This window comes from Lygodium microphyllum, chromosome 16 (genome assembly GCF_053477565.2).
Source record: "Lygodium microphyllum isolate KBCC chromosome 16, Lygodium_microphyllum_v1.1.10, whole genome shotgun sequence".
Lineage (NCBI taxonomy): Eukaryota > Viridiplantae > Streptophyta > Polypodiopsida > Schizaeales > Lygodiaceae > Lygodium > Lygodium microphyllum.
The window spans coordinates 70784135-70806626 of NC_141150.1; the positions used below are offsets into that span (position 1 = coordinate 70784135).

General features: G+C 39.7%; 1 protein-coding gene across 2 annotated transcripts; it reads right to left on the bottom strand.

Annotated features, from left to right (window-relative positions):
• Positions 1-5205: 5205 nt before the first annotated feature.
• Positions 5206-7458, bottom strand: LOC148022967 (uncharacterized). Of its 2 annotated transcripts, none has more exons than XM_087695910.1 (3): positions 7153-7458; positions 5749-5854; positions 5206-5355 (listed from the first exon to the last, which is right to left on the bottom strand). In XM_087695910.1, exons 1-3 carry the CDS (start codon positions 7448-7450, stop codon positions 5292-5294), a joined length of 468 nt encoding a protein of 155 aa, XP_087552036.1. In that variant the 5' UTR covers positions 7451-7458; the 3' UTR covers positions 5206-5291. The 2 variants fall into 2 exon arrangements, with proteins under 2 accessions (XP_087552036.1, XP_087552035.1); XM_087695909.1 differs by lacking the exon at positions 5206-5355 and adding an exon at positions 5417-5665 and having other exon boundaries at positions 7153-7452.
• Positions 7459-22492: the final 15034 nt, after the last annotated feature.

A 22492-nucleotide genomic window follows, 5' to 3' on the forward strand; every position in this document is an offset into this window, starting at 1 on the left:
TCGATGGACTACCAAAGATACGTGCCATGGGGGTTTTTTAGATAGGCACATCGTGTTCTCTTCAATTTTATGGTGAAGGGTTGCAACATTCAATACTACCTATCATCGCTAAACCAATGGGTAGACAAAGTAGGTAAACTAAGAGATCAAAGACACACTTAGGAATTATTGTAGGAGAGAACCATAAAGGTGGATTCAATACTTGCTCTTTGTGAAATTTTCCAACAATACATGTTATCGCTAGAGCACAAAAATGTCACCTTCAAGGCAATATATGGACAAGAGTGTTTACCCCTTCTACACTTCCTAATCCTACCATCAAGGTGGAGGCTTCTCATGCAATGTTGAAAGACCTAGAGAACATATTAGGGCCATTCTATATGATATTAAGATCTTCCAAGATCTCCAAATGCATTATGCTAATACAAAGAGATATGAAAGAGTTTTTGAGGAAGGTGACATGGTTTTTCTTTATTTGCAACCAAAGAAGAGTTCAAGTATAAGAAGTTTTGCCCTTGATACTATGGGATTTACAAGAGTGTAAATGTTTAGGGACACACTTTTACAAGTGAGAGCTTTTATCTCATATAGAGGTTTATGATGTATTCTGCGTAAGCTTGTTGCAGCTAGATGGGCCTAAACATGTCCACCTTCTAAATGGTCAACAAGTTCTAACACTTAAACAAGGAGTCTTTGGAATGGAAAAACCTACTATAATCTTAGATTCTAAGAGCATGCATCTTCGAAACTACACCATCACTAGAACACCTTTTGTAATCCAGAAGAGGACCCCACATGGGTTGATGATGCCGCCCTTGTAAAAGAATATCCTTGAAATCTTGTCGAGACGGACACATGGCAAGTTTTTTAAGGGAGAGAGGATTAAGTGTCCTCATGTTTGTATTTCTCTTTTTAGATTTTCTCCAATAATATTCAGCTATTTAATTAATTTTTAAAATTAATTGCAACGTCTTTTTATTGTGCCTAAAGTTAAATATACCCATCCACAATTTAATCGGCTAGGCCATTTGTAATCCCAAGTGGTCCCATGCTTTAATTGATCCATGGACATGCAATAATTAATTAATTAATGCCTAGTCCCTAGTGTCACCACAGACACTTATAGGCCAATTAATTGTCCTAGGGCCAAACTGACACCAACTGTCACCTAGAACCCAACTGGTATAACTTGTTACAACTTTTGCCTTTGACATCCACTGTTTCCTCGGGATCCTTGGCCTATTATTATGAAATATGTACTATGTGCATCACATGTGCATGCATATTTGATTATTAAATTAATCAAATGTCTTTAACTAAAGGAAAGCATCCAAAAATCTAACATCCTTGCAATAGATCTCACCCTTCAAATCCAAAGTAGATTGATATTTTTGAAGAATTTAATGCTTGAACTCTTTGTCACATGCAAGCTCTCCAATCACGAATGTCCCATACAATAATTGACAATATTAAGCCTAAGGCTTTAGCAAAGCTACAAATGAGTTTTTTTTATACCTTCCCTCAACTATATAGAAACCAAAAAAAAACACACACACACACACACACGCACAAAACTCAATTCACAAAGAAAAAGCAACTAACTTCCCAATGAGGAGAGGAGGACACACCACTGCTCTAGGACAAGAATGTACTACCAAGAAGACTAGGATAAGTAACCAAAGAGCTATGTCCAGGAGCCAACAACTCTACTCAAGCCAAAACTCTGGTCACCTTATTTTCTAGTCGAAATTTTGTCTAAGTGAGGAATATATTCCCTTGCTCCACCACCAAAGCAAGCAAAAAACCATTTATTAATAAGACCTCATGGTTCCATTTGGTTGATTAAATACTGCTATTAGATACATCTCCACTACTAAAGTTGTAAGCAATGTAGTGGAGATAAACCCAAGCATGAAAATGGTCAATATTTTTTTATTGAACAACCTAAGTCTCACATCACAATCAAATTATTGTAGCCCATATTCAACATTACTATTGATTGATGGGCTCTATTAAAGCAAGTAACTTAATGCTTGAAAAGGAACAATTTCATGCAATTAAAGATGCACTAGTAAATCCTTTTGTTAGCATCCTCACCTATAATGGAAATGATTTTGTCATTGTCTCCTACTGATTCCTTCCCTTGTGCTTGTGCATAGCCAAGGAGGGATCTTCATATAGGTTGGTTATGATGTAATCAAGGCGTCCCTCGAGCCTTGGAGTGGGACGATCAAACCATGCCATCAAAAGTATTAGTCTTCAAGATTGGATGACCTACTTAAAAATGCTTTTTTTCTTGGAAGACCTACCTTGGCTAGTTTTTTGAAACTAAAGTAGAATATTTCTTTCTAATATTATGATACTATACAATTGCAGGTTTCATATTAACTCTTGAGAGTAGTTCCAACCAAGGACAGTGAGAGCTTTAAGGGCCGAGTCTTGTGCTCTAGTGTAACTAGATCATATCATTTGAACTTTAAACTTATAAGGACCCTTGAATTTTGTTGGAACTTGGAAGCTGCATTTGTTAAAAGCCCAATGTCGACCACCCTACTTGCCTAAGCAAAAACTTCTTAACAAATTTGAAATGCCTAATGGCTACCCAAAACTAGCAACTTCAAACTTTCAGGACCGTTAAATTTTGTTGAAACTTGGGAGCTGGCTTTCTGAAATGGCCAATGGTGCCTATCCAACTTGGCGCAGCTACCCAACTTGCCCGAATGGAAATTGTGTGCCAAAGCCAAATGTTTTGGGGAATTCATCCCAATGAATTAATTATTGTTTCAAACGTGAAGACTAAACTTGATTTTTGTCTTCTAAAGAACATTAAGGATAGTCTTCAAATTTCAAACATGGTTCCATCATTATATAGAAAATTCAAATCATCTTCTTGAAATGGGTCGGTTGTGAATCTTCTTGGACCATACCTTTACCCACAAACAAAAGGGTTTTGGGTTCTAACCAAGAATATTCACATGATTACTCAAAATTTTACATGATCAAAAAGCTCTAATTAAAGTGAACAAATATAGAAACTTGAGTTTTCTAAAAACATTATTTACCAACATTTTCTATCAGTTGAAGTGTATCATTATTAAGATGTTAGCAAGAACTCAAATTGTCAATAAATATTCACTCTAACCTTGTTTTGAGTTATTACATTAATTTTCAACCTATAGTTCCAATACCCTTGCAACTTAAAAACCCCAAGGAAACTTGTGAAATCGATGACCAATTCTTGTCTTAGTTGTAAACCTCTCGGTGGAAACAACTTCTAAATATCTCATGCATGAGGCCTAGCTTTGTGTGTGTGTGTGTGTGTGTGTGATGAACCTCTCGAGGCTCCACTCCATATTTCTCACATTTAATGAACTTTTGCAAACTACGCTTGATCATGACATGACACAATATACAACAATGTAGGACACAAACCGAGCATGTATTATATCAATTCTATACATTAGAGGTTTGCCTTGAGAATCTAAAACCAACTAGAAGACTCCCAAGCCTATGTGGCACAAAGAGAAGATTGGTATTCAAGAAATAGAGGCTTCTTTTTTTAATGAGTGGGAATTATGATTACTCTCTCTCTCTCTCTCTCTCTCTCTCTCTCTCTCTCTCTCTCTCAATTGAACACACTTTTATTTAATTGAACACACAATATAGTCATGAAAAAGGAAAAGGTGCCTTTGAGAATTTATATGTGGCTCTCTTTCTCTCCCCTTTTCCTAGAGAGATAAATTTCCTTTTTTATTAGACATGACGTGATATGATATTTTAATGATTAAACATGTGCATATAATGTTTACATACTCTAAAACCATCCACAAATGTACATACACTACAAAAAAAGAGTAAAAGTTTTTACAGTGCATGTATAGAATGAGAATACTTATAATGATTAAACATATTCATGCAATGTATACATACTCTAAAACCACAAACAATGCTCATAAACTATAAACACACATATAAACAATATATACAAATGTATGTAAACATGCACACACATGCGCAAAAACTTACACATATATATACATACATATGTATGCTTATATACATATATTCCCACATAAGAAACAAAAATGATAATTGTGATATATATATTCTAATCATTAATACTTTAATACATTTGATTATATGAATAATAATTACTATGTAAAACGATACAATCATGCAATTAATAAGATAATACTTATTAATACATAAAAGGTTAGTTATTAATAACAATGTACAATTATATTTCAATTGGCATTATACATGTATAATTGTGTAATAACAATGTACAATTATATTTCAATTGGCATTATACATGTATAATTGTGTATATATCATGTCAATTAGTAAGAGAAAAAAAGTAAAAAATAATTCTCAATATAATTTGCATTATTGATATTGATGTTTATAATATTGTAAGATTAGCATATAATGATAATATATAAGGAATGATATATATGCCATGACAATATCATTGTGAATAAGAATCACTATTGAATGTGTTCACCTTTGAGAAAGGATAATAAAGGTCCTTTGGATGATAATAAGTCTTTTGGAGACATAGTTTAGGCTTGTTAATGTCAGTCTTTTCCTCCCTATATACTAATAAATACCACATCTCCATGTATTACATTTGTGTGTATTCAATATTGTTTTAGTGTAAGTTGCCAAACCTATGGAAATTCAGATCCTATTTCTTATATCAACCTTCTATGAACTATCTTCCTACATGAAACATGCTTTTTAAAAAAAACACGAAGCTAAATGAATCTAGGTGCAGAGCACCTTGTGTGTGTGTGTATGTGTGTGTGTGGGGGGGGGGGGGGGGGGGGGGGGGGGGGGGGGGGGGGGTGGATAGTATTAAATATAACTCAAATACTCCTGATTTAATAACTCCCCATAATTCAGACTCTCTCAAGAGGTACCACCTAGTTACCTCAAGCCATACTTTCACAATGGCAGGTTCAATTGGCACCTTACCTAGGATATATTGATAACTTGGACAGATTATAAGGCCTCTGTACTAAGTGTTTTAAAAACTTTGTAAATTTATCTTCTATGCTGATTCTTTGAATCCGATCTTGCTCACCAAGTAGAAGAATGTTATTGTAACAAGACCATGCAATAACCCTGAATCCATTAACTTTCTAGCATAATGTACACATTATATGGGAGGTCCTGTAAGCATAGTGACCATGTGGAGGCATGTTCTTTTGCAAAAAAAAAAAAAAAAAAAGGCAGTATGTTTATTTGGTAGAGTCTTCAAAGTTAAAATGTCTAGGCATGGCAATACCCTAAAGATACAGAAGCTTGATCCCTTTATCACAGGCATCTTGAGAAGATCCAACTTTACCTGCACTGCAAATGCCCGACAATATACAATCATGACAGTTGTAGATGCAGACACGAACACCCAATACACTGGTAAGTACTTTCAAGTCTACTCGACCATTGCAGCCAAATACAAAAACGGTTATGTACATGGTAGTTCTTTATTACAAGGGAGAGAATACATCAAGTGGCCAAAAAATTGGCAGTGTTGTCAACATCAATTCCGCATAGCTATCATGACATGTTTGGATAATGAACTGGCTGTCAACAATCAATGAAGATGGATGGATCACAGCAACATTCATCCAGAAGGCAGCAGCAGCAAAGAGCAGCCAAGCTGCGAAACACCCAAATCCGAAAATCGAGTGCAAGTTGGGAAAGTACAAGGATAATCTTCAAACACAATATACACATACTTACCAGCCTTCAAGAAAACCTGTATTCCGACGAGGCTGCTGTGCCTGTGCGTATTGGGGAGGTGGCACTACAGGAGGAGGCTGCTGATAATACCCTTGTGGAGGATATCCTGTCGAAATAGAGCAGTCAAAACAAATACTCCAAAGTGTATAGTGCGCAAGCGTATAGCACATCATTACATGAACTAATATTTGTTGGTAAGACACCCTTACATATAATTTCAGACCTAATGAGCATGACAATCTTGATTATCAGATACACCAATGCGACACCTCCTTGACTTTGAATCAATGGTCATGGTCAGCATTCACCGTCTACTGAAGCAACGAGGTCTTGATTATCCCATGACATACGAAACTGAACAACTAAAGTGACTGCAGTAAAAGCCTGATGTACAGAGAGGTTATAATAAGCCATCTACCTCGAGCATCTGTCCTCCTGACAACAGAAGATATAATGGACCATCTACTGAGAGGAATTATGCACCTGACCTATGCATTACATATATCAGACCCACACCAATGGCAATCCTTGTCAAGGAATGTACCCCGCTTCAGAGAAGCAAACACAAGCAACGAGAAGAGGCAACATACATGTTCAAGGCTTAGGGAAACACAATCAACGAGAAGAGGCAACATACATGTTCAAGGCTTAGGGAAACAACCAAGGGTTTATGGCAAAAGCCTGTCAGATTATGATACATAAAGACATTACCCCTTCTCTTCCCATGGGAGAAAGTTCGTCTGGCATGTATTGTTTGAGAGTGGTAGGGTAGGTGTGCAACATTGGAAGTCGGAGAGCACTCAGGCAGAGGGTAGGTGTACAACTAAAGAAAGAACTTCTCTGAGGGAAAAAAAACCTAAAGAGAACATCTGAATTCTGGTTGTTAATCACTGATCAAATCTATTGTTCCGGAAAATACAGAGTGGGTCTCGAGCCCTTTTATTTAAGGACAGTAAAACTGGCAATCTAGCTCAATGGGGCATGGGGGTGGTTCAAGTCGGTTTGTGCAGAGAGGCAGGACTAAGCCTGCTCAAACCATGTAAGACAACATATTATAGGGTCATGGGCAGTGATGATCCACTGATCTAATCTATTGTTTTAGCAATATTACAGGGCATGGGCGGTAATGATGCTCTAAAATATGTGTGTATGGTCAGGAACCGAAACGTTTTCAAGGAGTCGATTTTACAAAGAGCTGTCCAGATCCGGCAGCAATCGGGGCAATTAAGCCACTGTTCATCGACAAGGCGCCCCAACCAGACCGGATTTCGTCGCAGGACAAAGAGAAACGCAAAGGAGGAAGCATAACGTCCCTACCTTGAGCTAGAATTCGAACTGCACAGAGACAGACACGGATGCTGCTAATGAAAGAGGCAGGGGAGGGGTGTATGATTTTCACTTTACCTTGTTGAGGGTAGCCATAGGGCTGCTGCGGGGGGTAACCTTGCTGAGGGTAGGGGTAGGCGTACTTGGGCTCCTCGGCCATGACTGCGGCGACAAATGAAGAGTTACGAGCAGGGAGAGAGAGAGGCAGGATGAGGGGGGTTGGGATATGGCGGACGTCGCGTACCGAAGAAGAGGAAGAAATGCAGTGCTGGAACAACTGGCAAAGGAAGACGAAAGGGGGAGGGCGAAAGAGAAGCAGACAAAGGCCGTAACCAGACGAGGCTTTATTAGACGAGAAGGAATGGGGGGAGGCCATAAAGAGGCTATATATCGGCTGGAAAAGAGAGCCGAGAGAGTAGGTCGGATTCCTATCCCTCCCTGCCTCCCCATGTGAGCCCCATCCACACAACACAAGGTTAATGCATTGTTCCCAAACAACTTAAAAGAAAAAACAAATGATTTTTTATTAATTAATCACAGAGTTCTTTTTTATGTGTCAATTGCCTTCCAACTTCCAACTTCCAACTTCCAAGCAAAGATTATTATCAGGTCATGCCCACTTTTTTCATCCTTTGCAAGTCCGAGCCTTGCACATTGCCCCTCCATCCCCCCACCTCGAGCGCCCAAAACCACCGACCTACACACACGCGTGCTCGCACACATACATCACATACCCAAGCAATCGGGCCACCACTTCAAGGTTAGTTTTAATAGCAGAGTTTCAACTTACCCAACTAAAAAAAGAAACCATTAACTCAAAATCTTGGAGAGATTGTCAAACAAAATTCCCTGTATTTGCCACACACTTGTATCACTCATAATTCTGTAAAGTTCAAGGATTTGGACACGAAAAGATTTTATATCATGATAATAATAGAAAATATTTGGTGCTTACAGCATGATGTAGATATTACGTGCTAATCTAGAGAAGTGTAGGTACATCCCTACCATCTAGCTTACCCACCATACAAAAGTATATTCCAAAACGACCTGGCTCTATGGAGAACAGAAGTCCAAGAAAAGTTTGTTACGTTGACTTCCCTAATTCTTTGGATCTGACCTCCCAAAGTGTTTAGAGGGTGATAAGCCTAATCTTTTGTGAGACAAACAATCTAATACTATTTTGACTGTTGAGCTGCCCAAAAATACAAAATTTCAGTGGCTCTTCCATTCTAGGTTGGATATGAAGGCAAGGAAGGATGATATTCCAAGCATTTTGTGCTAGGCATCCATCCCAAAGTACGTGTTTATTGGTCTCCTCTTCTCCACAAATACAATAAGCCTTCACAATGCGTCTACTCTTAATCTTCTTGGCTATAATGAATGCACGCATTGGCACTCTCCATACAAAGTCTCTATCACACAAGGACACACTAGAATTCCATAGGCCTTTCAAGGCTTGCACCATCTAGTCTTGAGTCATATTAACATTCCAAATTCTTTGAATTCTTCCTATTTCAAAGGCATTGCTCACTCCAAGAACAACAAAAACTTTGGCACTTTGAACACTTCTTATTAGTTTTTCCCCCATGTTTAATTGCTAGAAACTAGCACCCTTCACATTATCAAGTGTTGTATTTACCTTAAAAATTTGCATACAAATGGATTCCCAATACATTTTAAGAGCTTTGGTTAATCCATAAATCCTTCTAGCCTCCAAGTCGATCATCATTGTTGAACCATTGACCAACTTTGAAAATACCTTTCTTTGCTAGAAATCTACCCCTCCTCCCAAGTAAAGCAACTAAAGGGGGGTTTAAAAGGCCATGCCTAGAAAACATTTTCTTCACCATAAAGCTTAGCATGCTCTTGATCCTATTTTACTTTGCAAAGAATTCTTCTTCAATCCTCAAGATCAACACATAGTCCTTTCAATTTCGTATTCAAGACAACATGAGACGATAGTAGATTTAAACTATCAAGACCCCATGCAAGATAAAGGACTTATTCTTCTCCCAACATAATTATGTCAATAGTAACTAAGTCCAAGGGACCTCAAATTCCCATAACTTCTTCAAGAACTTGACTCTTCCCATTAAGGATTCTCTATCAATGTCTAGTATATTCACACCTCCATGCTCCTTTTCATTTTTTAGAGTCTCTATAGCCAAAGGGGCTAAGAACTTGTTGAACTTGTTTTGCCCCACAAAAACTTTCCAATGGGGGAATCATAATGTTCAAGGCTTTACAATTTAATGGTTTTTTGGAACTAATTGTAATTCGTCTTACTTTAAATCTTGATTCTTCATAAACACTATAGTAGTAGCACGCACACTAGGAAGTAGACAGAGTATCCCTTTTGACAGGCACTCAAGTTGATTTTTCATGAACACTAAAGTAGTATCACACACATTAGGAAGTAGATAGAGTACCCCTTTCAAGGGCACTCAAGTTGCTCTAAGTAGTACCATTTTTCACAAAGTGGAAGTTTGATGTTATAGGCTCTAATGGGGGGGAAGGTAAAGCCCCTCCCTTCACAAACATAGTGTCATGTTAGTAAAAATAAGGGTGAGTGGGGTTTGGTTAGCCTTGCACAAAGACCACAAATGCTTGCAAAAAGGGGAGGTTTAGCACAAGGTTAGCAAGGTTAACAATCTACACTAATTCCTATTTGTTCATTGCGAGCCAAAGTTTGACAAAATGTCAACAACTTTTTCCATATGAGTGTTACTTCGAGTCCTACAAACATTGTGGTGCAACCACACTATTGTGAAATATTGAAAACACTCTAGCCAAGGACTACTAGCTTGGGCGCAACCCACTCTCCACAAAATAACTACAATGACCAAGATGACTTGTGCACATCCAATGAACTTGCACATGTTATGGTTCTAGTTTTTTAAGAGTAGTGTCGTACAATGATTGGACTTTCTTGAAGCAAGCAAGTGAGGTTAAGAATTACAAAAGGGATAAAAGTTAAAGATCATGCGACATGAGATTGACTTTTCATGTGAGACTTCCAAAAAAGTTCTAGTCAAAGTGATGATGTATAGTCATACCGATTACATACACAGGTCAATCAACACACATGAGTTGACATGGTCAAAACTTAGGAGGATATGATCGGTTTTTTAATCATATACTTTAAGTTTTTGACAATACCAACATAAAAAATCAATAGGATACCCTCACTTTTGATGGTACATTTATGTGGACAAGTCCAGCAACACAACGGCCATAAGTATACCCCTATTTGCTCCTATTTTGTCTATCTCTCCTTTGCAACACATTCCTATATAGGACCCATGATAACTTGTATTTATGCATGGACAATATACTTTCAAGTCTGGCAATCCCCAAATAAGTCAATGTGCTTGCGAATCAAGGGGTTTGGTATTTGGTGGGGCACTATTCTTACACATATGCATGCTTATTTTTTGACTCTAAGAAAATGAGGTTTTACCAAGCAAGCAACCACGTAATTGACATATTTGCAATAGGCAGGCGTGGATATCTAGAGTCCTTTTATCCCCCATGTTACAACAAGTAAAAAATATGGGACGGATCCTTTTTATGATCTCATGATGTTGTATTGGCTCTTGAGCAAGCTTTTTGTGAACCTATCATAATGTTGTATTAGTGCTTAAGCAAGATTTTTGGGAACCTAAACCATGATTAAAGCATGTAATTGTCCTAATGAGACGAAAAACAAGGCACCATCTCCTATATCCATTGATGATGGATAGGCCTCCCATAAATTTGTGCTAACTAATAAATATTCATAGGATTCTAAGCCTTGCATTCATCAAATGCTAAAGTGGTGGGACATGAAGAAATAACAAGCTACCAATCAACACAATTTATTGTGTGCATTCATGCATGTTCTTCTAACATCCACTAATGACTTGATGCAATGGTTTAGGTTAACAATACAAGTATACAAGAGGCCTCCCAAATGATGACCATGCACCCCACCTCTTATTCAAGAGGTTGATGCTTTTTCCCATTCTTAAGTGATGGTCAATGGAGTGGATGTTGCTTATTGTTGAGTAATACTGTCTCGTGATCTTCTTCTCACACAGTAAGAAAAGCTAAAATTGTGGAAACTTTATTGTTGAGTACTTTGAAATTTTGCTTCAAGGAAACAAGGAAAGTTTTTTTAAGGGCACGAGCAATATATGGTAGTCCAATAAGCTTTTGCATTTGCAACACCCCAAAAAGTAAGGTGACCTTATACTAGAAAACCCATCCTAACTCTTTAGTACAAATGTGGTTGTAAGATACCACCACCTAGCTAGGCTAGAGGAGGTAGCCCTCAATGGTTTCGTAGACAAATCTCCAAGAGTAGCACCATCTAGCCAATAGGATGCATAAACTTAGCCAAGTTCAATGGCTTCAAGTTCTACACTATAGCAAAACATTAATGTCTCATCCCAAGGATCTAACTTCTAAGTCATCCTAAACAATAGTCTAACGCATGTGCTTCTAAAGAGACAACTTGGAATTCTCTCAATGATAAGAGTAACCAACATTGCATTTGGTCTAAGAAGTATGAAACAAGGGGGGATGATAAATTAACCCCTTTATCATAACATAGTCGCACTTCTTTCTCCTATGAAAATGCCGGTTTGTATTCCATGTTATAATGCAAGCTATCATAGGTAGTCACCCCCTATAATACCCCGCCTGCGCAGTTCAAATTTTTTTATTATTTCCCCCATGCCATCACCGAATAGGTGGTGGGGGGAAGGAAGAAGGAGGATGATAGTGACGATAGCTTCAAGGGAGGGAAGGGGGCGATGACGTGGAGGAGAAGGAGATATCGAAGAGGGAGAACGCGGTGATGACGACAAGGTGGGAGAAGTAGGTGATGATGATGATGATGGAGGAGGGAGGTCATGGGCCTACTAATCCCTCTCTCGACCAGCCCACCATGCAAAAGGGACGACGGGTGGTGGCACCACTCCACTTCCTCCCCGCACAACCCCCCAATAATACCCCCCCTCTCGACCCAGAGAAAGAGAGAGAAGAAGAAGAGGGAGAGAGAGAGGGAGAGAGAGACTCTCTAAAGTATCTCATTCTTTTCCCCCCCTTGAGGGTGTCCACACGCATCCTTTCTTCCCCTGTTGGCCACAAATTTATACCCTGTCTCGCAAGATTATCCTCACTCACAAGCTCAATTCTCTCCCCAATTGGCCCCCACTAATCAAGGAAAAGGTGCAGAAGTCTTGTGCGATTTGCGTCCAGGGGAGACGAAGATCGAGGATGGCCCCTAGGCAGAAAATGTCACATGTGGATGGCAATCCTACAATGAAAGCCTCGAGTAAGGGCATCACCACCTATCCAACTACGGTACTGGTCATAAGTAATGTATTTCCAAATTGATGAATGGTTGCTTTGATTCCCATTGTAAGACAGGGGGATTTAATAATGGGAAAATACTAGCTAAACTGGCTGGTATATAAGGTGTTAGGGACTTGATTTTTCACCATTAGATTACAATACAAGTCTCCTTTCATCTTCACCTCTCTCTCCAAGCTTTCATGGCTTATTTCTCTCTTTTTGTCTTTCTCTCTCCTTTTCTAGTCTTTCTCTCTCCTTGTCACTCTCTTTCTCTCTCTTCCTGCAGTCTTTCTCTCTCTCTCTTCTTCTCTCTCTCTCTCTCCTATCTTCTTCTTGACAAGTGGTACCAGAGCCATAGGTTCTTGATCCAGTTGGCCAACATTCCATTCAATTATCTTTTTTTACTCACATAGATTTAAGAGCCACACGTACACAAGTACAGACATGACATGGAGTAACAATGCAATTATCAAGGAATTTTGGACCACAAGGACTACAAGTCTAGTGCATTAATGGAGTCTTGGACCAAGCTTTTGTTGGTCATTTTAGGCCATTTTCTGAAGGCATTTTCCTAAAAACAATGGTAACAGGAGTAGAGGAAGGTGTAGTTAGTGCTACTTTTTAGGGAGAGTCTTTCTCTCTCTTTCTTTTCAAGCTCCTCTCAAGCTTCTATGGAGGATATCAACCCATTCTTCCTTCCATCTTCTTCCTTCTAGCTTCAAATCCAGGTCATACTCAAAGAGATTAGACTTAGAAGCACCTAAAAGCATCACAGAATAGATTGTTGCTTTCACTTCCCTTCTTTGCTAAACCTACTTTGGCATCATCCTTCTCCCTGAGAATTCGGCATGGCTCCTTGAGCTTACTCTACTCTCCTGGCTAAGTGTGCAGATACATGTCCATTTTGCTGCTACTCTACGAAAAGCTTATACCTTGGCCAAGGTTTCCAAGGAGTTATTGCTTCATCGCCATTGAAGAGAGAATGATTTTGAAGGCCTAAAAGTTCATGCTTGTGAAGTATCCTTTTGCAACACGAAGGTTGTGAGCTTCATACAAGTTCCTGGAAATACATGCCATTTTTGAAGTTCACTACTAGCAGAGACATTGCAACAATGACAAGGAAGAAGAGTTGAGAAGCTAGCACATGTCGAAGATAGCCAAAAACAGAAAAGGGAGAAATTAGAAGAAGTAGCCTGTTGCTTTTGATGCTCTCCACGTGTCAAGTACCTCAGCCAGGGTTCTCAACAATACGCCTCTCTAAAGTGAGATCACTATTCCTAGAAGACGAATCAATGTACCAAGTAGTAGAAATGATGCTAGGATGAAGAAGATTAGGTAGTGATTTGATCATACAGTGTGGGAAGGAAAGAGGCATTCCTTGGTAGATTGAACATGATTATCCTCCAAGAGGGCCTATTTCAACTGCACTATACTTGGGATACTCCATCTTGATGGTGTTTGGAATCTTGCTAGTGAAAACTAGCACAATTGGTTTCTTTACATTCCAAAGTGGTTCTGAATGTGTAGACATGGCTAGGATTTTTGTAGTCACATCTCAGAGCAGTGATGAGTCTTCTATTGGTGAGGGTATTATGTCAATCAAAAGCAATTCATAGTGAGCCATGTCAAATGCTCAGGTGGGATATGGAAGATGTTGAATTACTGTGCTTGTGTGGTGGTATGCATACAATGATGTTGGAACAAAAAAGTAGGTCAACTGGATATTCCTAGCTCAAGTTACGGGCAAAACAGTGATAGGTGGTCTAATAGGACTGCACCTAACCATGGCAGGGAATAGGGGAAAACAAAGGCAAATGATGACCTCCAGCAACAAATAAGGGATCCACGCACCCCGAGGGCTGAAACTAACCTTGAGGTGGAAGATGAAGATTACTATCATGACATGGGGAGCCTTACTGTACTCACTAACACCCTTAGTTCGCATGAGACAAGGCATGCTGAGAGGCATAGAGAATTGATAGAAGGCATTGGTCAAATGAAGACCACTATGGACACCCTTGTTGCCCAACTCACTAAGTGGATGGAATTCCAAACGAAGGGAAAAGAGAAAGAAGATTAGTCACATGTACATGTTGAAAGAACCACCTTCCCATCAGTTAATGCAAATTCTCATGGGCATTATGCACCCGATGCTTATGCTTATGGCCAACATGTATATGCTGATGGTACATACTATGACCTGCATGCATCTTATGAATATGAACAACAACAACATGCAAACGAACATGAGCAATATGCAAGTACATCTAGACATCATGTTAATGCTTATAGATATGATGTACCATGTCATAATGCAAAGTATCACTCCATTGAACCTTGGCAGTAGAATGGCTATTATGGGCAACATGCTTATGCTTATGAGTATCCACCTTTTCAGCAACATAGTCATGATTCTACATGTGAACCTTTCTTAATTGAGTAGCGCAATTCTTATGGACGTGACAATAATGGTCATGTTTATCAGTACTCTTCTAGCTTTGATCAGTAGCAAGTTCATAACTATCATGGTATCATATATCCCAATCAGTTCATACCTCACGATTACCCAAATGCAATGATGAGTTCTTTTCAAAGTGCCAATGATGAAGAAGAGAGCAATGAGCAAGTTGAACAACAAGATTGGGATAATGAGCAACATGATCAACAAGAAGATGAGCAAGAAGACTAAGAAGATGTACAAGAAGGGAACAGTGAAGAGCAAGATGTACAAGCTGATGACATCTTAGCTGATGAATCACATGAGGCACTCATAGGTGTAGATGGTTACGCTAAAGGTTTTAGACTCTTGGAGAAACCTCATGATGATATTCTTGAGCATCAATTTACACTTAATCAAGGTTTACAACAACCATTGAACACATTTGATAATGAGTACCTTGATCATGGTTATGATGGCTGGCATATGTTCGATGATGATATAATACATAATTTGGGCATACATGAATATGAAGATGGCATTGTGCTTCCCTATGATCCAGGAGATTATGGATGTGATTATGGACTTGATTATGGGGATAGTTCATTGTATCCATTTGATCTGGGTGGATTGGAGTATGTGGTTGATGGGCATTCTCTTCTCTTGGACAATCGTTAAGATGGAATACCTTTTGATCCAGGAGGTTAATGGATTGCTTGGGATCTCATTTAGACCAGCATCCATCTTCTTTTTTTGGTAGACTCTTTTGGCTAAAGATTGGTTATCTATGGCCATATTTTAGTGCATAGGGAAGATTGCAGATAGCTCACTATTTTACACCAGATTTTACTCAAAACTTTGAACGGCCAAACCCAACCTACATGGGCTGAAAGCACTCACTAAGAGCTCCATTTTGATGTGTAGTATGCCTCGATCAGAGTATCCTAAAGAAAGCTATGACAAATTTACTACAGCAAGGCCCTATAGTAAACAACTTGCTGTCCACTATCTAGCTCACATTTACTCAAGATATTTGGGTCAAAAATTCATTTTTATAATTCCCTAATAAGACCCATGTATTGTACATACCCCAATGACCCATCATACACGATCATGCCTCTTCATTCATTAGTATACCCATGTAATAATGCAGCAGAGTAGTACTTTGATCTGCTCCTGCCCAGTTATCATAAGTGCCCAACTTGTTTTTGAGGGCAAACCTTCGGGTGGGGATGGAATGTAAGAGAGGGGGATTTAATAATGGGAAAATACTAGCTACACTAGTAGCTGGTATATAAGGTGTTAGGGACTTGATTTTCACTATCAGATTATAATACAAGTCTCCTTTCATCTTCACCTCTCTCTCCAAGCTTTCATGGCTTCTTTATCTCTCTTTCTGTCTTTCTCTCTCCTTGTCACTCTCTTTCTCTCTCTTCTTGCAGTATTTCTCTCTTTTGCACTCTCTCTCTCCTCTTCTTCTCCTTCTCTCTCCTATCTTCTTCTTGACACCCATATTATGCCGCACGAGAATAGGACATTGAAAACGATAAAATGCATGGCAAGTATTCAAAGGATTGAATTCCCCAAATGCGAGTATCTAGAGAAGTAAATTGTATTTAGAGGCTATGCGATGAATTCATAAACAACATATAAGGCTTCAAGCATTGTCAACTTCCCATCCTCGCAATTGTAGGTGCATTTTCCTCACTTCGAAGGTATATGTTGCAACTTGCATGCCTAATGGATTGCATGCAAGCAACTTAGTCTAGAAGAGAATCATTTCCAAAGCTCTAGACCTTTTCCCAAGCTCTTGCTAATAGCTCATGTTGATAGATTGGGAATCTTGATGTTGTGCTTAGTTAGTACAAACAATGATCATAAGGATTAAAGACTAAGATGCCTTGGGATCCATTTGATAACCACTACATTTGTCAATCCAAAATTGGGGATTGGGCTTGATACAAACAACAACTCCGGGCCTTAAAGGCAAGTAGAGAGCTCAAGGGGTTAGGAAAGCTCGAGTCAAGGGAAAGACCGATGCTTTTGTACTTGTTGGGAAGAAGGCAGGGTTATCGACCAATGTAAGTGATTAATAGAACTTATGTCTTGGACAATGTTTGAAACCGTAACATATGCCTCAACTCAAAGAGGGGAATGTTAAGTAAATTCTACACAGAATGGCTCTTTGATCCCAAGGGGGAGAGCAAATACGTGATGGAAATGTTATCGTGACTATTCTTGCAATGTTTGAAAAAGGATGTCGTTGTTTTTGTTGATTGATCAAATAATGTCCTAAATGCTTTTGCATTAAACTAATTGTTGGGATGTGATTTGGATGATTATTCCAAGTGCTTGTGTTTGATGATAAATGCATGGCAAGGGTCAGTGATAACAAGTTGCCATGGAAAATAAATGAATGTTTTCTTGGTAGATGATATCACGCTGATTGCTTTGATTGTGCTTGATTCTTAATTGGATTAATTAAGGAAGGATATTTTCAGCAGGTGGATCATCTCCAAGGTCATACCACGCTTCAACCTGAGAGGGCACTGCTGCTCGATTCATGGGAAAGGTTGAGTGGTGAAAAGGTCAACCACGGAAGTTGTGTCTCACTCCTAGGCCGCTTGGGGTCAGGTGGAGCTCTGGACACCCCTTGCCTAGTTTGGAATGGAGTTAAAGACTACCATGAGCCCAATGTCTATGGCGTTGGAAGATCCTATTCTAGATAAAGGATGGAAATTATGGTGCCATGTGATTTGGACCGATTACTTCTGTTGGATAGAAGGGATACATAATTTCTCATGTATGGGCAGGAGACAAAGATTAACTTGAAGATAAGTTAAGGAACTTGTTTGTCAAAAGGACTGCTTACTCTGTTTTCACATCTATGGTGTAAATTACGCGAACAAACCCTGTTCCCTAAATACTTAATTAAGGAAGCTAGTTTTAAATGTCACACGTAATTGTGGTAGGACCTAATTAGAAAACTAAAGCTATTAAGGGAAGCAGGTGGACAGAACCCCTGACGGGTCTGGTCTTGTGGCAGGATGGTCCCAGAGAACTAGGAGGCTTCTCACAAGGTTTTACTGTCATTTGAGCTTTAGGTATTGTTAAGTTAGAAACTGATTCATGCCATTTTAGGGGATCGGAATGGGACTACGCCCTACGGGTAGAGAGGTTGAGTGGCACATCCCTCTCATTTCCCATTCTCTTTGAACCAAGTGCAGCATGGGTTTGCTTCAGCTTGGGTATCTCTGCGTAAAAAGTAGGATGTCCAGGACCCAACACTAGAATGCTGTCAGGAGACCTTGATCACTAGGAACCCAGATTTCAAGTCAATCCTAGTGGGTTTCTACGGCAAATGTTTCGTTGCGAGGGCGTACTCGAGAAACCCTAGGTGACAAACCCTAGAACATTCCATGGGAGTGCCACATGCGATGCTTAGATTAGTTTCTCGATGGACCGCTAAAAGTGCTTGGACAATTGATAGGTGGGCACGTTACACCCCCTAATCCTAAATAATAGTGCAAACAACCACTTGTCTGATTGAGTCCACCCATCCATAGGATGGGGTCATTGGGACCATCCACACCCTTTCCACCTCACACTCCCGAAAAGCTTTATTTATTTAATACTTTCCACTACCACACTATTTTGATGTATGGAAATAGATTTCTTAAATAACCTATAACACAATGTCTATTACACAACCATTTAGGTACAATGTATAATCTATCAATAATGCACAAATATCCTTTGTGCATTTTTAAAAGGCATTGCTCAACTGATATCCCATTCATCCCATTGATGATGGATACTATTTTTTTTAAATTACTTAAGGTTCAACTTTCTAGTCTTATTGATTGGGTGTGCCCTAAAGGATCAAACACCTCATCCTAGGCAACCAATATGGCATTAAGCTAATTGATTGCCCTCTTTGGACTCAACACTTGAACGTTTTGTTTTCTTTTAGGGATGTCACACATTAGGGGGCCTTCAATCACTAGCTAACTTGTGCTTTAAATATTCTACTTTGCTTTACTCTCAAGAACACTACCCAACCAACACATCATCACACTTTACCAACAACAAACTCTTGTTTCCAGCACATGATTGGTAGTTTAGTTCACACAATTGGCATTGAGATAATTGGGAATCTAGAGAGGATATGGCTGTTATAGAGACAACATGCTTTGAATATGTCTAAAAAGCATGGCATGATTGATTCTAAGCCAATTCGTATGCCTCTAGATGTTAATGTTAAACTTAATGCAAATGAGGGTGACTTGGTTGAGGATGTCACTATGTATAGAAAGATTGTGGGTAGCCTTGTTTATTCGATTGCGACTGGGCCATACCTACACTACACATCTAGTTTATAGAGTCAACTTATGTAGCTTCCATGAAAGCCATGTTTAGATGTAGTGTGGTACACATTGCACTATGTCATGTCTACACTTGATTATGCCTTATTCTATGTTGTAGGTATACTATTGGTCTTACATGGTTACAATGATGTAGATTGTGCTACTGGTATTTCAAGTAGGAGATATACCAGTGGTTTTATGTTTTCCTTTGGGAGTGCTATTGTCACTTGGAGCAACAAGAAACAACCTATAGTTGCATTGTCTAGCAATGAGATTGATTACATGGGTACTACAGTTGCAACATGTAAGGTAGCTTGCTTACACAAGCTACATAATGATTTCAAGTTGTAGGTGGAAAAGAAGGTTATTATCTATTGTGATAAACATTAGTAGAATTTAGTTAGCCAAAAACCTAGTATATCATGTGCGGATAGAGCTCCACTACCATTTCATTCAAGAGTAGGTTTTGGCTAGGGGTAATGATAGTTTATGTTAGTATGGAGGATCAATATATAGATATTTTCACCAAGGCTTAGTAGCTGAGAAGATCCCCCATCTCAAGACTATGCTTGTAATTCATGAGCTCAAGGAGGAGTTGAGATGTCAAGCTTCACATGAAGATCCCCCATCTCAAGACTATGCTTGTAATTCATGAGCTCATGATGAGCTCAAGGAGGAGTTGAGATGTCAAGCTTCACATGAGCTAGCATCCACTACACTTCTTGCTGATGTGGTAGGACTTTACTCATTGTCACATTAGGTGACTAACATAGAGGATATCTATTGATTCTATAGTTGGATTGCACCCATGTAGTCTACTCTTGGTTGTGGGAGCTCTTGCTCAATCGCCAAGACCCACGGACCGCTTATTGCTTCAAGCGTTCCAAGCCAAGCACTAATGGCTACCTCTCACATAGTCGATGCGCTACCTATCCATGAGTGTAGTGAGCTTACCTCCATGCCGATCAAGTTACCTCCTCTCCCGCGCACTCCGGTAGCTCCACGATCCAAGTGCAAGCTTCAAGCAAGCTCCATCCTCAAGCTCCACGCTCCAAGATCCATTGCCGCAAGCAATACAAGAGAAGAGAAGAGAAGAGAAGAAGAGAGGAGAAGATGAAGAGCTTCTCCTCCCTAGTCCCTCACCCTCACACACTCCCTCCCTCACACTCTCACACTCCCTCTCTCAAGTGCAAGCTCAAGCAAGCAAGCAAGAAGAAGAAGAATGAGAAGAAGAAGAAGAAGAAGAAGAAAGCTCCATTTGGCCACACACAAGAATGAGCTTCTGATTCACTTTTCAACTTTATATACAAAACCCTAAATCCCTTTTGGGCGGTCATCCCCTTATCCCCTTTTTTACATGGCCAGCCATGGCCTAGGCCCTTTTTCCCCTTGTCCTCCTATCTTCCTAGCTTCCTTTCCATTGCCCGTCTACATTTACAAATTGCACGGGTGAGAGCGCGACACTCTTAAAATAAATCCTGGTGCACCTTGCACTTTTTTACAAAAGTATTGACTTGCGATTTTTCTTGTGCACTTTTTTCATTTATTTAGGACTTTTATGCACTTCTTGTATATTTTCCTTGGTGCGCCTTCGTCTTTCGTTTCACTTTTTCCTTGACATTGTCTTCTGCTTTAGATTTTCTGGATTTTTCACCTTGTTCGAGGGTTAACATTACCCCCTTCTAGACGAGTACTAGTCTCACGGCACTCACAGTCGTAGGTAGTAGGCTTTAGCATGCACCGAAGATGTGGGTGGCAAGGACATCTGTGGTTTCCTTGGAGGATTTCTGGTGGTGGGCAGATGAAGGTTGTTGGGGCCACATTGTTGTATGGATGGCTGGTGGTAGGGTGGTTGGAGTTGGGGATAGGGCTATTCGCTGTTGGAAATTGCGCTGGGCTGGCACAGGTATTGGTTTTTTGGGGATTCTACTCATGACAAGTCTTGGCAGGCTTGCACGATGATAAAGGATAAGAATTCAGAGTTGAGTGTCGATGAAGAGAGAACAACACTTTTGTTGGAGTTTCAATACCTGCAATTGAAAACCTCTCATATGTGGTCTCTCCCTAGGGGTAGTGCTAGTCTTCTTATAGTGCACAAGATGTAGTTTGATTAGTTTGGGAGACAGGTTGACCTCTAAGCGAGCTGAGAGTATTATCCTGCACTTGAGGACCCAAACTACGTACATATTCCTGTGCAGATATGATGTGAGTGCTCGTGCATACTTAGATATTACGTAGTTAGAAGACCGCGGGTCTAGTTCCTCGTAACACTGTGTGGATGAAGCAAAGTTGTCCATGTTGAGGAGAAGTATACATGAAGGTGTATGAGATATCCTTTGCATTGTGATAGCACGATGTAGCATAACTGAACACATTGACACTGAACTTTTGGTAGATGGTAGCTACTTGTATTGCTTGATGAGTACAGTGTACTTTCCATGGCTGTTCATGCCTTACTTACCACGATTGATTGCAACAGTATTAAGGCAGAGTGCAAAAAATGAATCGTACACATGGGTCAGGGTGACAGGTCTAACCATAGGCGAGACAAGCTCCCTAGGTATGTTCTACCCTTGATGTGCCCTAAACAATTGTGGGGAATGTGTAGAGGGCTAGGGGACTAGGGACAGGGCTAGCCAACCAAGGTCAATGGGCATACCTAGTTTGAGGACCCCTAGGTGTCGTGCTGTGATTGTGAGTGCTTTTTTATTTTATTTTATTTTATTCTTTTTTTCCCACACATTAAAAAAAAGAAAGAATAACATGAGTATGACTATTGTAATACATTGAGGCCACAGCCTTTCAATTGGATCAGGAAATGTCAAGATTCAAAGGCTGTGAAATTGGATATTACAGCGATGATTGTGTCCCAGCCTCATTGCTAGAGGAATAGTTGTTCAGATGGGGAGATACACTAGACATTTTGCAAAACCTCTTTGTAGCATCCGATGTTGGTACAATTGAGGTAACAACTGCTGTGAGTGCCAGGTGTAGAGTTTGAACTAGAAAGAGAAAGTGGCCACTAATCATGTTGTGGGCCATGCGATGTGGATGATCGCAAGGGTGATTTTTTCTTCCGGCGGTGAGGCTTTCGTCATGGCTCTTGTGGGGTTGGTGGTCTTGCCGTGACTTGGGCATTGAATACTTTCGTACACAGACCTGTGTCGTCCTGCATCCACTTGATGCTTCGTGAGAGTATATGTAAATCACATGTCAATTATGATGAACAGTTGCAATGAAAAAATATATTACTTCATCTAAATCCTATGGT

What these genes read in the sequence shown, in the direction of transcription:
- LOC148022967 (XM_087695909.1), bottom strand. Translation starts at nt 7,450, where the DNA reads ATGGCCTCCCCCCATTCCTTCTCGTCTAATAAAGCCTCGTCTGGTTAC. An exon ending in CTATGGCTACCCTCAACAAG is followed by an intron (nt 5,855 to 7,152) that starts GTAAAGTGAAAA and finishes CTATTTCGACAG; the next exon opens with GATATCCTCCACAAGGGTAT. An exon ending in ACAGGTTTTCTTGAAGGCTG is followed by an intron (nt 5,666 to 5,748) that starts GTAAGTATGTGT and finishes GGTGTTTCGCAG; the next exon opens with CTTGGCTGCTCTTTGCTGCT.